At 36.7% G+C, this 15,821-nt stretch overlaps 1 protein-coding gene across 2 annotated transcripts in view; it reads left to right on the top strand.

Moving 5' to 3' along the window:
- abhd3 (abhydrolase domain containing 3, phospholipase) overlaps window positions 1-15,821 on the top strand; it is a 23,237-nt gene that overhangs the window by 1,266 nt on the left and 6,150 nt on the right. The window contains exons 1-5 of one of the 2 annotated variants that reach the window (XM_016516736.1): window positions 866-932; window positions 5,974-6,151; window positions 9,075-9,257; window positions 13,843-13,888; window positions 14,787-14,899. In XM_016516736.1, the coding sequence (XP_016372222.1) occupies window positions 6,054-6,151; window positions 9,075-9,257; window positions 13,843-13,888; window positions 14,787-14,899 (440 nt within the window). In that variant the 5' untranslated portion in view covers window positions 866-932; window positions 5,974-6,053. Of the gene's footprint in view, window positions 1-768; window positions 933-5,973; window positions 6,152-9,074; window positions 9,258-13,842; window positions 13,889-14,786; window positions 14,900-15,821 lie in introns of those variants that run through there. The other variant, XM_016516735.1, reaches the window with a different exon arrangement.

Here is a 15,821-nt window from a genome sequence, read left to right as displayed (position 1 = left end):
TTGTTATTGTCATTGTTATAGTATATTATATTTATTATTATAATAATATATTTATTTTACCATAAAACAATACAGTATATTTATAATATGATATAAAATTATTTGTATTATTTATTAATATATTTTTTTATTATGTATTAACCATAGTTATTATAATTATATATTATGATTGTTATTGTTATTGTTATAGTATATTATTATAATAATTATAATAATATATTTATTTTACCATAAAACAATACAGTATATTTATAATATGATATAAAATTATTTGTATTATTTATTAATATATTTTTTTATTATGTATTAACCATAGTTATTATAATTATATATTATGATTGTTATTGTTATTGTTATAGTATATTATATTTATTATTATAATAATATATTTATTTTACCATAAAACAATACAGTATACTTATAATATGATATAAAATTATTTGTATTATTTATTCATATTATTTTTTATTATGTATTAACCATAGTTATTATAATTATATATTATGATTGTTATTATAATACTATATTTATTATAATAATAATACATTTATTTTATCATATAAAATTGTAATATAATTAATAAATATGCATTTTATATTATGATTATGACAATGATTGTTATCATACATTTACTAAAAAGTAGTTTCAATTCTTAAGTATCAGTATTATGAAAATAAATAAATACATTTCTGTTCTACAAATATTTTTTAACTGTTTCAGTTTTGCTTTCTGAGATAATCACCAATCCCTTTGCTCTTTGTTTTGCAGAAACCCATACTGATAGCTGGAGGAAAGAAGTTACATCAGTTCCTGAGGGACGAATGCCCCGTGGTCTCAGAGACGTACTACCCCACGTTCTGGTGCTGGGAGAGCCGGGTGCAAACGCTGCTCAGACCCTTCGTGACCGCCAAGCCCTGGGTCAACTACAGAAAGTGAGCGCATTTCCCTCACAGTCAGAATGTGTTTAGTGCTGGGATTGTGGCAGGATGGCTGTTTAACTCTACAAAGCCCATAAATGCTTTCGACGAAATGCACAATTATTGGTAACGGATGATAATTACGCTGGCATCTTTCAAAATCAAACCATTTCAAAGACTTAATGTCAGAGGAAGTGGCTGTTAAGTGTTTACGGTGCCAGGTTAGTTTAGGCTCTGAATTTGAATACTTATTTTATGTAGCTACTATATTAATTATAAGTAGACATACAATATTTGCCATTGGTGTTCTTTAACAGTCCTGAAGTGCATGTTAAGATGTTCCTGTGGCTCAGTGGTAGAGCATTGCGTTAGCAGCACAAAGGTCGTGGGTTCGATTCCCAGAGAACACTCATACTGATAAAAAATGTATAGCCTGAATGCACTGTAAGTCGCTTTAAAGCCTCTACTAAATGCATACATTTATTTACATTTAGCATTTAAGTGCAAGGAAGGTTAAGCAACAATAGCAGTCTGTGTCCTTCTGAAGTTAATTTTGCCGAAAGCTGGGTCTCCTTAGGCTGTAAGATAATTCAGAATCAAAGCAGGTTTCGCATTTACACTGAAGTTGCCACCGTTTCTCCACTTGAAGACTTGTTTTGCCTTCTTTAACATATGAAAGAGCCCTTGGTAGATGATCAGAGAGCTTCTTTCAGCATTCATTTCATTGATTGTCTGATGCAGTAGGAGAGTAGCTCTAATGTTCAGAGGACTCCCGTTCTCAGCAATATAAAGAGAGAAAGAGAAGGTGTAGCTTATATCAGCTTTCCTGTTCTGATGATTGCATGTTATGGGAACTGATGCAAGGAGAGTGGGCAAGTATAGAGGGTCATATTTCACCCCATAACCAAAGTGAAAAAAAAATAATTCAGTTTTATAGAAAGAAAACATTTGACTAATTCATTCAGTACGTATAAAGAAATGTATAGTACTTTTTTAAAAATGCATACTCGAAAAAAAGATGCATGAAATGAAAATATATAGTCTATTTTATATTTTATTATATATTTATTGTATTTTTTAGATGTATGTTTTTGATCATATTGCAAAAAAAAATTTGTAATTTTTTTACCCTTTCTTACAACTGACTGCGAACTTGCATTCAGATCTGCCTACATCCAATCAATACATTGATTCAACGCAGCTTCACAGTAATAAACATGAAAATAGCAGTATTAATGTTGTAAAATTCTTCAATTATGAAACAAATTCAGTTGAAAATGAAGAAATTAATATTAGCCTTGTTACAGTTGTACTGTAAAATAAAGTCATTATTATTGTTATTTTTTGTATTTTACATTGAAATTGTATTTTTACCATAATAATATTTTCTATTCAGTTTAATAGTTTTATTCAATAATAAGAAATATCATAATTTTCCCATCACAATACAGGAAAAAAATCTGTCGCTACTTCTGTTACAACGCAACGTTAAAGCATCCGAGATTTGAACATTGTTTTCGACAAAAAAAAATTCTCAACACTTGCTTTAATTCAGTTTGTTGGTGAAATAGTGTATTGTGTGGTGAATAGCAGCATGTTTATGTTTATCAGTATGTATAAACTGTCAGTTATTGATTTGGTTAAACTGATTCAGTGCTGCAGTGTATCTCTCACTAAAACAATTTAGAGGCTAAAACGGCCCCTGTGCATTTCTGCTCAGTGATCAGAGAAGATGCATGCACGCAAAAACAGTAGCATCCACCGCTCGGTTTCGACTCGTCACCTGGAATCAATAGTTAATCCGTTGCCTCCATTTCAAAATGCAGCAGTCGTGAGAGACGCACATGTGTCTGAGTGAGCAAATCTGCTTACGGATCCTGTATGGAATGATCGAGGACAGTGTTTGAAGTCAAGGGCGTCTGAGTTTGACCGTCCCAGCAGCTGCACATTCCCATTAGGACGGAAGGGTGTGATGCATGCTGGGACTCACTGACTGCTCTCGTGTGTGATGTCATCCGTCTCTGACACTGCCGACGAGCTTCAATGCCATGTAGTCAGGTGTGAAATTGGAGCTTCTGTTTTGGAAACAGAGTGTTCTAGGAGTACAGATCCAAACGAGATAGAGCAACATCAAATACAAATACCAGCAATAGTTGAGCATTCTGTTCAGATATATTGTCTAAAATCTTGGCACCAAAGGAATCTAGGTTGTTGAATGTCACAGACAGTAGTTTTGACTAAATAATCGCAAACAAGTAGTTTGATTTGTGTTTGCTGTACAGCACTTGCAATAGAAGTCTACTGGGCAAGGCTTTGATAAACATTAAAACTCACACTTTTTCCTGAAGTATTTTAAAAGTTATATCACATTTATTTAGTGCTTATACATTACAGTTTGTTTAAAAGTTTGTAATAAACAGTATTGATGTTACAAAATACTTAAATTAATAAAATTACGGATCACAGACTTAGATGGACAGTTCAACAACAGTTCAGTTTAATTGCAGTGATGAGCAAATGGAGTAATGCAGGTAAGTAAATCAAGGTAATAGCAATTCAGAGTATAGATGGAGAGGTAACTGGTGTTTACTGTCTTTGCAGGTGCTGGAGAGATCATAGACATGGAGATTAGGTACCAGGAATGCACACACCTCATCTTCTTTTAGGTAAGTATCCAGGTTATGTCAAACACAGGGAGACTCGGGAACAAAGGAGGAAACGCTGGAGACAGGAACTCAGGTGAAACACTGGAGAACGAAGGAGACAGGAACTCTGGAGAGTACAGTCTTAACCAGGCAACTAGGGTATCTGAGCTGTGTGCTTAAGTAGGGTGAGTTAACAAGGTGAATGGTGTCAGGTGTGGATCTTATAAGGTTATTATAAGGTTCAAGGCCGACTGAGTGCAGGTGTGGATCAAGGAGCATGATGAGAACTGTAGTGCAGATGTGACCCAGAAAAAGACCAGAGATATTGACAGTACTCCCCCTCCCGGAAGGTGCGTCCTTGTGCCAAGAAGAGTACCACCGGGGAGGAAGGGTGGGTGCCCTGGTACTGGGAAAGTAACCAAGGAAGTGCCAGCAGACAAGAGTGTCTCCAGGACGGCACCGGTAACTCAGGGAACCAAGGAGGTGCTGGTAGCTCAGGGAGGTGCTGGCATTACAGGAGACCAAGGAGGTGCCGGCAGCAAAGGAGGCCAGGGAGGTACAGGGGGCACTGGAGACTCAGGGAATACTGGAGACACAGGGGGCACCGGAGATACTTGGAACACTGGAGATAACGATTGCGCTGGAGATACATGGACATGGTAGCCCCCCCCTCAAATTGTCTTGGGGAATTCTAGGGTGAAAGTGGGCTCCGGGTGAGTTCTGGGGTGAGCAGGGCCACCTGGCTGAGCACTGGGGTGACAGCGGGCTCCTGGCTGAGCTCTGGGGAGAAAGTGGCCCAAACACAAATAATTGCTAGAGCCATTACAGACAGCGTTGTAGACTCTGGGATGAGCTTTGGGGCTGGAGCAGACTCTGGGATGAGCTCTGGGGCTGGAGCCGATGCTGCACTGTGCTCTGGGGCTGGAGCCGACGCTGCACTGTGCTCTGGGGTTGGAGCCGACGCTGGAGCGGGCTCAGGGGCTGAAACCGACGCTGGAGCGGGCTCAGGGGCTGGAGCCGACGCTGGAGCGGGCTCAGGGGCTAGTCTCAGCCTCAGACATCACGCCCATGCACCGGTGGCAGAACGTCTGATGCATATGGCACACAAAATTGGAAACTCTTTAGGAGTTTCGAAGTCGTCATCTGATTGGTTGAATTATACAGGATTTCCTGGAGACGTGTGTCGCGTTCTTTAACGTTCCACCTGGAAGATGCCTTGTCGCCAAACACTCATGTTTGAAGAAAGCTGTCGTGTTTACAACTGTGACAATGAGCGCTTATCAGGATCAACTAAACGTTGGATTTTCAAAGTATGTGAAATATGTAAAGTTCGCAGTATAGACTCTTTAAAATACGTCCCAAGAGTTTTACACACCGGTCTGTTATTGTGGGGACATTTCCATGCCCCTAAACACATGGCACAAAATGAAACGTGGTTGGTTGCTTTACCTGTCAGTCATATAGCCTTTTGGGTGGTCCTAGACCTTCAGCAGTTCCTAGACCTTCTGCCATTAGTCTGAAGGTCTGGCTACGCGAGACTACTCAGGGGCTGCAGCCGAAGCTGGAGCAGACTCAGGGGCTGCAGCCGAAGCTGGAGCAGACTCAGGGGCTGGAGCCGACGCTGGGCTGTGCTCAGGGGCTGCAGCCGACGCTGGGCTGTGCTCAGGGGACAGCGAACTCAGGGGCTGGAGCCGACGCTGGAGCCGACTCAGGGGCTGGAACCGACACTGGAGCCGACTCAGGGGCTGGAGCCGACGCTGGAGCCGACTCAGGGGCTGGAGCCGACACTGGAGCCGACTCAGGGGCTGGAGCCGACGCTGGAGCCGACTCAGGGGCTGGAGCCGACGCTGGAGCCGACTCAGGGGCTGGAGCCGACGCTGGAGCTGACTCAGGGGCTGGAGCTGACTCAGGGGCTGGAGCCGACGCTGGACTGTGCTCAGGGGACAGTGAACTCAGGGGCTGGAGGGAAAGAATGTGGTGTTCTGGAGGAAGATTGACTGAGCAAGAGTGCATAAGGGATATATTGCTCCAATGAGCAGTTGTTAGTATCCCAGGGCATCATTGAGTATAATGGTTCATACAAACCTCCATGGAAGATCGTTATCAGCAATTCATCCTCCAAATAGACAGAGGAGGCCAGCTCCAAGAATTCCTCTGCATATTTGGCAAGGGGATGGCCATTTTGTGAGAGGGAGTATAGCAGGTCAGCAGGATGGAGAGGAATGCTTGTACTGCGATCAGTGTAGGTCTGGTCTTCTGTTACGGATCACAGACTTAGACAGATGGACAGTTCAACAACAGTTCAGTTTAATTGCAGTGATGAGCAAATGGAGTAATGCAGGTAAGTAAACCAAGGTGATAGCAATTCAGAGTATAGATGGAGAGGTAACTGGTGTTTACTGTCTTTGCAGGTGCTGGAGAGATCAAAGACGTGGAGATGAGGTACCAGGAATGCACACACCTCATCTTCTTTTAGGTAAGTATCCAGGTAATGCCAAACACAGGAAGACATGGGAACACAGGTGAAAAGCTGGAGACAGGAACTCTGGAGAATACAGTCTTAACTCTAAACGAGACCGGACAACTAGGGTAAGCTGTGTGCTTAAGTAGGGTGAGTTAACGAGGTGAATGGTGTTGGGTGTGATTCAAGACCAACTGAGTGCAGGTGTGGATCAAAGAGCATGATGGGAACTGTAGTGCAGATGTGACTGAGCAAAAAAACGGAGATCGTGACACAAATTCAATTGAACATAAAGAATTAAAACAAATATATAATGTAATTTTACAGTTGTGCTGGAAAATAAAGTGAAGTATTTATGCAGTAGTAATATTTCCTATTTTCTTTCCTATTTTCATGTATTAATAATAAGTATAATAATTATTAATAATAATAATACTAACAATAATAATAATTATTATTATTCAAAAATACAATAAACCTTCTTTTTTAATTGCATTTTAATTGTAATATTTTTGCAATAGTAATATTTCCTATTTTCTTTAATATTTTCATTTATCTTGATACATAATCACAACATTTTTGGCCAAATTGTGAAGCCCTACAGAAAGTACAGCAAAACTGGAGCTTTTATAATATTTTTTTTCTTTATTTTCTTTAATATTTTTGCTTATTAATAAAAAATGTAACAAATTATTATTATTATTATTATTATTATTATTATCTTGATACATAATCACAACACTTTTGGCCAAATTGTGAAGCCCTAAAAAAAAGTACAGCAAAACTGGAGCTAGTTTTTAAATATCAATTTGATTTTCCTCTAAAATCGTGCAGACGTAGTGTCATTATTTTGGCCTTAGTCATAAGTAAGTAATTTTGTTAGAAAGTAAGATATTTGGAAACTAAGATATTTGATGAAAGATATAAGCACTATATTTATTCTTCTGCGGAAATATTTCTGAAAGTCGATAGATTGTCATTGGTAAACGTGCCAGATTGGTCTCTCATTCTCTGTCTGGCATTTTGAAAGGTGGGATTTACATGTCTATAAAAAACTTTCCCACATTCAGAGTGCAGGCTGTTTTTGATGGCAGTGACTGCAGACAGACTTGGTCTAGAGTGAAAATTTAATGATGGCTCTGAAATTACATCGCACACATGTAGCTCTGCATGTCGTCTGCTCGCTGAGAAAGCAGGCTTTAGTGTAGAGCTGTAAGACAAAACGAGAGCCCTTTGACACAGATTCTCTCCACAGCGTCTCTGGAGGACTCAGCCACTACCAGCAGAGTCATGATGAGGCCAAATAAAACAACAGAAGAGTCCATCCTTCATTTTTGTGGAAAACATCATATATGTTTACTGGATTTTCAGGAAAAAAAAAAAAAAATACTGGTTTCTAGCTTTGAATCAGTACTATGGCACAGGCCCCCCCAACAAAAAAAAAGTATGCCCATATTTTTATTTATTTGAATTCTTTGTCTCTTACAATGGATTGTACATAAATATCTGCCCCATTAAAAAAGTGTCTAGCAACACCCCTGCTGACCCCAGACTTTTGAATGGAAGTGTATATCTATACATTTACATTTATTCACATAGCAGCTGACAAATGTCATAACATGTACTGTAAGCAATATATCATAAAGGTGCTAATAGATCCACCATAAATGGAATATATTAGTGATTTTTGATAACTGATGCTAATGTTAACAACAACATGTGCCATTGAAAACTGACAATTATGTAGTACGTATTCATAATTATCTAAAATATGCCATAAAATGTAAAAAAAAATGTAGAAACAATTTTCACTCAGAAATGGCAAAATCTCACAAATATTTACCAATTATCAGCAAGTAATACATTGAATTAAAATGTTTGTGAAATTTTTGAAGTATAAAGACTGAAATAGTAGTTTCTTGTTAAACATGCTTCAAAAATGTTTTATTTACAATTTTGAAAAGTCATTTCTTTTCAGTTTGTATAATCAGTGTGCTATAGTCATTTTATACTATGTTTTATGTACAATTATTTTAGACAGTGTAGCAATTGAAATTCACATTGCTCAAATTGTACCACATTTAATTTAAAGGCAGGGTAGGTGATTTGGTTCAAAAATATTTTTTGTTATGCTGGTTGAAAGTCTCGTCACATCCTGACAACAATCACTAAGTTAAGAAGGCATAGGACCATAAAATGTTCATCCAATCATATACCTCGTTCTGAGGGCTATGATAGGCTGTCCTACCTGGCTGTCAACGTATGTATTTGCATACTTCCGTGCACCCTGTTCGCACAGACATGAAATGTCATCGGCGCGTTCCACCCGTCCTGTGTGCGTCCATGTGTTTTGGAGGAGGCGTGGCTCTGGAGAGGGATTTTGCGGGGAGGGTGAGATCTTATACTTTCAAAGCTAGCAAAATCACCTACCCTACTTTTAACACGTTATCAAAAAGGAGTGATTTACAATAATGCTGATGTGTCGGTATTTCAACTTTCTATTTATTCATTATTTTTAATCAAACATCATTTTAAGTAGTTATATTTTACTGATATACTTTATTGATATATATTCTACTAATATATTTTGTTACAAATACCAAATATTTTATGCTCTCAGTCAGCTACAAGTAGATTAGTTTGATAGGTTTTTAGAGAATCATTTCAGTCAGGATCTCCATCACTCTAAATATAGAGTTTCAAACTCAGATATGGGTTATTATACATGCTTAAGCATTAAAGTTAGTTTGCATATAAAAGCACAAGCTGTTTTAAAAGCATTTGCACATAAGAACAAAGCACATTATTTTGTTTCCAATCCAATTTCATTCATACTGTACATTTTAGTGGCTTAAGAGGCCGCTGTGGTGTGATACGGATTGCTATACAACCGTTGTACTACCATGGTACTTTATGGTACTTTTGTTAGTTGAGTTACATTCCTATAACAGTTTCTCTCTTTGTACTATTTATGAGCGCTTAAGCTAGTATTAACACACAATTCCACAGTTTCACTGAATGTTAAATCAAGCTGTTCTGTGTGTCCGGCAGTGAGCTCATTACAGCACCAGATGGAGGCCAGATCTCTCTGGATTGGTTTGACAATGATGAGAGCGCGTCCCACCCGGACCAGTCCACGCGACCCACTGTGCTGCTGCTCCCGGGACTGACGGGCACAAGCCGCGAATCCTACATTCTACATATGGTACAGCAAAGCCGGGATCTGGGCTACAGGTGAGCTGCCTGGTTCACAGCCTTTAATTTAGAAAAGGGTCATGCTTGTTCTCTTGACAAAGAATGCTTGTTATGCTATGGAAACATACAGTAATTTTAAGAACTGAAAAATCCACATTTACACATCACAATTAAGCAATTTCCAGTCCAGTCACAGTGAAAAATAATAGCACATCTAGGGTTGCCAGATCCATGAACAAAACTAGCCCAAATAGCCAAACCTCTGCCACTCCCATTCTAAAAAAGCTGAATTTAGCTGTCAAATTAAACTTACTGGCACAATGACTCACTGACTTCAGAAGCAAGTTGAACAGACTACTTTTATGATACTTGTTGTGATATTAGTATGGTGCTTTTTCATCCTTTTTTATGACTTGCACATCATTTTTGTAAGTCTGTAATTCTTTAAAGCTCATTAATATAGATAAACTGATGTGTGGTATGCTTATATCAGATATTTTACAACAGCTTTGCACCTGAGTCAATTTCTCAGTTTCAGTAATGCACAATTGTGTTCTTCTTCATCTTCAACTTGAACTCTACCTGCACGTGTAGTGCACATCAGAAGCAACATAATTTCCATTAGCTGTGCATATTTTGTACTGAAAGATTCAGAAAGGCTTGAACGGATGCTTTTGTAAGCTTTATGCCACACCTGTGACAGAACATGTGTAGCTGCGTTGTAGATCCATTCATTATGCGTGCTTACAATAACCCTGGAACATCTTTGTCAGACTCCACTTCTGAAGCTGCCAGTCCATGTAGACAGAAAGATATATATATATATATATATATATATATATATAGAGAGAGAGAGAGAGAGAGAGAGAGCGAGAAAGAGAGAGACAACAAACAGCTGAGCTCTGTATTAAAGCCTTCAGGGATGCAGAGATGGGCACTTTCTCTCCTTTTGGGCATCTGTCAGGAGCTCATTCTTGTAAACCTCGAGAGGCGTGAGGCAGTGGGGGCTACAGCAGCTCACTCAGCATTTTTCTTTGGCCTGTTCTCTGCTTAATTAATTGCAGCTTTGGCCAGCTTTGCAGCTTAGCTAAGAGCAACGTTCCATGCCGCAGCAGAAAACGGCCCACCAGCCGCTAAAGGTACACTAGCACACAAGCAGTGACACATGTTAGTAGATGTAAAAAACGATGCAAAAAGCAAAACTTAAAGTACTTTTTTGTAATTTTGTCAGATAAAGTGCACATAAATTATATTGTGGCGTCTTAAGCTAAATGAAGTGATAATCTGCAGTCAAAATCAATGCAGATGCGATGCAGCATTTATTACACAACAACTGACCAATAAATTTATTTTTATGAAAAGAAAGAGACAGCGGAGTAATATGAGAGGTGTGAAACTAGAAAGAAACAGAGACAGTGGTCTCCTATACAGTTTAGCAGTCATTGCACAACAATATTTGACCTCTGAATACCATGACTGACCAATCAAAATCAAGCATTCCACAGATCTGTGTAATAATATGTATTATTATGTTCTGGGACGCCTTTAGAATAGAAACAGAGTTGACCATTTATTACAATCCTTGTGTACAAGGTCAGGACACCACAGGTTTGTTATTGAGAACTAAAACTAAAACCATAAAAAAACTAATAAATAAAAACAGACATTAACTAAAAATAGAATAACACACACACACACACATATATATATATATATATATAGTAATTTAACATTTTATTTAAACTTATTTTTAACTTATTTAATTTGAAACACTAAAATAATGAAAACTAAACTTAAGACTAATAAATACATATGTATCAATGGCTACCAGCAACAGTTTGGTTCCCAAAATTATTCAAAATACCTTTTTTTTGTTCAACATAAGAAGAAAAAAAAATATTTGAAGCAATTGGTGAGTAAATAAGGACAACATTTTCATTTTTTTGGGTGAACTATCCCTTTAAAACAGAAAAAATATTAATAGAATATTCATAAAAACTATAATAGCATATCAATGATACAAAAATAACACTCATGCTATTATAAAGCACACTTACCTCTGATATTTTGACAAATCTAATAGTATATTGTTTAATACAGAAAATCTTGCCTACTAAACAAGAGCAAAATGACAGAACACTGCCACAGTGCTCTCAAAATATGTTTAAACATGGCATTAACCATTTCTGTCTCTGTCAGGTAGTCAGAAACATTAAAACTTAAAATGCATGCACCTGAATGGGTGTGGGCAACAAATACAATCACAAGGTACTTTCTGAATACAAATAAGGTAACAATTAAACAAGAAAGACACGTAAAGCTCTTTGAATCCAATTTTCTAATAGTATTTTTATACTATGGAAGTCAGTGGGAACCAGAAACTGTTTGGTTCCCTACACTGTAAAAAAAATTCCGTAAAATTTACGGTAAAAAAAACGGCAGCTATGGTTGCCGGAACTTTACAGTAAAAAATACGGTAGCAACGTTTTAGGTTTTACGGTTTTAACTTAAATTTACAGTTAAATACCGTATTTTCATTAACTGATATAATGTTAATATACCAACCTATTGAAGTACTGAAATCTGTTTTGTACTTTTGTAATACACTGATAACCACCAAATGCAGGTGGTGATGAGAAAGTCACATTATGAACCAAAGCCCATCACAAGCAGCTTTTAAATAATAACATGTATAGAAGGTGCATAGTGTCATTCACACAAACGCTAAACACTGAAATAATGCAATAAACATTCATTTAACAACATTAGGTGTAACACACAACCCTAATATACAAAACTGATAAGAAAAAACTAAAAAGAAACATAGTTATTTCAACAAAAAAACATCAAATTTGAAATGTAATGCAGGGAATTCTGGGAATGTCAATTTACGGTTATTCACTGTAAATTATACAGTCTTTTTCACTTCCAAAAACGGTATACGACTGTAAAATTATTGTCCAATACATGTAATGTCCAATACAGTTTTTCACCGTATATAGTAGGGGAATTTACCGTTAACCATTTAACAGGTTTTTACTGTAGCATTTTTACAGTCTTTTACCGTTAAATTCACGGTCATTTTTTACAGTGTATATTCTTCAAAATATCTTCTTTTGTATTCAACAGAAGAAAGAAACGCATACACTTTTGGAATAATGTGAGGGTGAGCAAAAACAGAGTTTTCATTTTTGAGTGAACTATCCCTTTAAATGAAAGAAAGTTCTGATTATGAGATTATATAAAACCTGTGTGAAGAATGAGAGCAGAAAAGCTCCTAGAAGTAGTCAGACAAGGCCTCTACTGGTCCTGGAGGAATGTAGTTTGGCTGTACAGGGTGACATGTTACACGTTATATCAGATAACTCTGGTCTTGCGCTTATCAACTACATACATGTACCGTGTGTGATAAACAGGCAGTGAGGGGGTTATTGCCCTCTTCAAAGCTCCCATGTGCAAGGAAATGATAGAATTTGAGTTCACAACAGTTATACACATTAACAATTAATATAATTTGGTCAGGGACATGACTTTGAGAATAATCTAATGACACAAACACTGTCAATGTGTGTGAATACAGAGGATGTTAAGGCTAGCATCTCTATTACTAGAACAAACCTCTAATTCTTTGGCACATAACTCATCAACAAGAGATTTATGATATAATCATGCAGCTTGTTGAGAAGAGGTGTGCTGTTACATTTCTAAGTGAACTGATTTCCATCTGTCAACCACCAAAGCCCTAGCAACCTTGTAACAATGTGTAAAAACCACCATTGGTGTAAGTATTGATCCTCAGGGCAGGATCTGACAGAAACTCAAGCTGACCCGGCAGCATGACCAGACCTCCAAACAAACTGACCCGATGGAAATGCTGTGGTGGACTCGAGGTCAGCAGAACTACAAACAAACCTGCTTTCAAACATCACACAGCTCTTCCCTCAGGAGCAACCAGACTAGGCTGGCATAGGAAAATGATAACAGTTAAAGGAAAAGGCTCACGATAAGTGATTTCAGAGAAGTTTTTAGAGTGTGTTTATTCATTAGAGGGCAGAAACAATGTAAAATGAATCTGGTTGTTATTAGTAGGCTTCCCATGGTTATAAGAAACCTGGAAATATCAGCAAAGTTTAAAATGTAAAGTAAATATAAAGTAATATTAAAAGTTCATATTAGAAGAATTGACTCTGAACTGCTGAATTATTGACGGGCATTAATACAAGTACATTAATCTGTTTGCCCTGTGTCTATTTAATGTGCTTATCTCAGTTTGTGATCCCTAAAATGCTTGTGTAAATGTAAGAACCACTTACATTTGTACATTTATTCATTTTGCAGATCACTTTACAAGTCGCTTTTATCCAAAGCGACGTACACATGAGTGACGTACTTCCGTAAACTACTAATGAAATATCTTGTTCAGAAATACAGACCATTTCTATTTTTTTGAACTTGTCAGTAAGAGTGTGGTGTAGTGATTTAAAACTATAATACAGTCAACAAATCTGGAAGTACTTTATTTAAATAAATGGACGCCTTTAGAACCAATCAGAATCAAGAATTCAGCTATGGACGGAAACTGTCAAATGGACCATTTCTATGAGTCCTCTCTTGTGTTTTTCAGATGCGTGGTGTTCAATAACAGAGGAGTATCGGGTGAAAAGTTACTGGTAAGGAGAATCTTTTATCTCCTCTGTGTTTTGTTCAGCTTTCTTTGTTTAACTTAAACCAAAACATTGTTACGTTGAGCTCTGGCACAGGTGACACACTTCTGTCAGCATGAATATTACCAAATATATGGAGCTTGAGTCATTCGAATTAAAGTTATGTAATATTTGTTGTGCGAACAAGCCTTGTATACAAGAGCCTGTCGATAAATCCTTTTCTCTGACTCATGATATATATATATTTATTTATTTAAAATAATGGTAAGAAATATACATAATATATTAATTAATTAATATTAATTACATAATATAATTTTTTTATATGTAGTACTTAAAGCACACAAAATGTTTGTATTCAATTGAAATAAGTTTAGCCAGAGACCCTCAGCACACCACTTTAAAAAATCAGTAAATCTCATTAATATGCTTGAGATGAAATATCTTTATTAATGCCTTAATACTTCATATTTCACTTTTTACCTTATATTATCATACCTTAATAAAGTTGATTAAGGTATACAAAATTCAATACAAAATTTGGCAGAGAATACACCAAACTTTGTATAATATTTAAGGCTATAGCATAACATATTTTGCATCCCATTATTTCAAATAAAATATCAAACTCTTTTCTGAAGTTTCAACAAATGCTTTTCAATTAAAATGAAATTAAGTTTATGAGTTTATATTATAATATATCAGTGCAAGTGCATACAGTGCAAAGTTGCAAACTAAGATAACACTTCGAGATAACGTTCATACTGTAGACTTTATATAAACCACATTCATGTACTAAGACTGTAAGATTCCCTGAGTATATATAAGGATGATATGAGCTTTGGTGTGTTTGTGTGGAAGAGCTCTTTCTCTCTCTCTTATGAGTATATATCCTGTGCTCTAGACGCCTAGGACTTACTGTGCAGCGAACACAGAGGATCTGGAGGTGGTCATTGAACATGTCCAGTGGACCATTGACAAAGCTCCGCTCATGGCGGCTGGGGTTTCTATGGGCGGGTGAGTTTAACACACATACAGGGGTTTATCCTGCCCTTAAATGGGAATTCAGCTGCTATGATCACACATACCAGGACACTCTAGCACTGTTTTTTTCCACTGATCTGAACTTTATAGTGCCTTTAATTAAATAGAGAGGCAGCATGCATTTGCCTTTGTGAAATACTCTACCATTCAAAAGTTTGGGGTCTCTTCTACTCACCAAGGCTGCATTTATTAGTTAAAAAAATACAGTAAAACAGCAATATTGTGAAATATTTTTACAATTTAAAATAACTGTCTTTCATTGCAATATATTTTAAAGTTTAATTGATTGCTGTGATCAAAGCTGAATTTTCAGCATAATTTCTCCAGTCTTCAGTGTCACATGATCCTTCAGATATCATTCTAATATGCTGATTTGTCGATCAAGAAACATTTGTGACCCCATAAGGGTAAATTTTTCGAAATTGAGATTTATACATCATCTGAAAGCTGACTAAATAAGATTTCCACTGATGTATGGTTTGTTAGGACAGGACGATATTTGGTTGAGATACAACTATTTGAAAATCTGGAATCTGAGGGTGCAAAAAAATCAAAATATTGAGAAAATCGCCTTTAAAGTTGTCCAAATGAAGTTCTTAGCAATGCAATGAATATTACTTATTATATAAGTTTTAATATATTTACAGTAGGAAATTTACAAAATATTTTCATGGAACATGATCTTTACTTAATATCCTAATGATTTTTGGCATAAAAGAAAAATCTATAATTTTGACCCATACAATGTATTTTTGGCTATTGCTACAAATATACCCCAGCGACTTAAGACTGCTTTTGTGCTCCAGGGTCACAAATGACAAAAATTCTAAAACTTTTTCTTGCAAAATTATACTAAATAACTATTTAAGTGAGTTCTAATCTGCAAGTAAAGACT

This window comes from Sinocyclocheilus rhinocerous, unplaced genomic scaffold (genome assembly GCF_001515625.1).
Source record: "Sinocyclocheilus rhinocerous isolate Xijiao unplaced genomic scaffold, SAMN03320098_v1.1 scaffold807, whole genome shotgun sequence".
Lineage (NCBI taxonomy): Eukaryota > Metazoa > Chordata > Actinopteri > Cypriniformes > Cyprinidae > Sinocyclocheilus > Sinocyclocheilus rhinocerous.
This window is presented reverse-complemented; position numbering and strand designations above follow the sequence as displayed.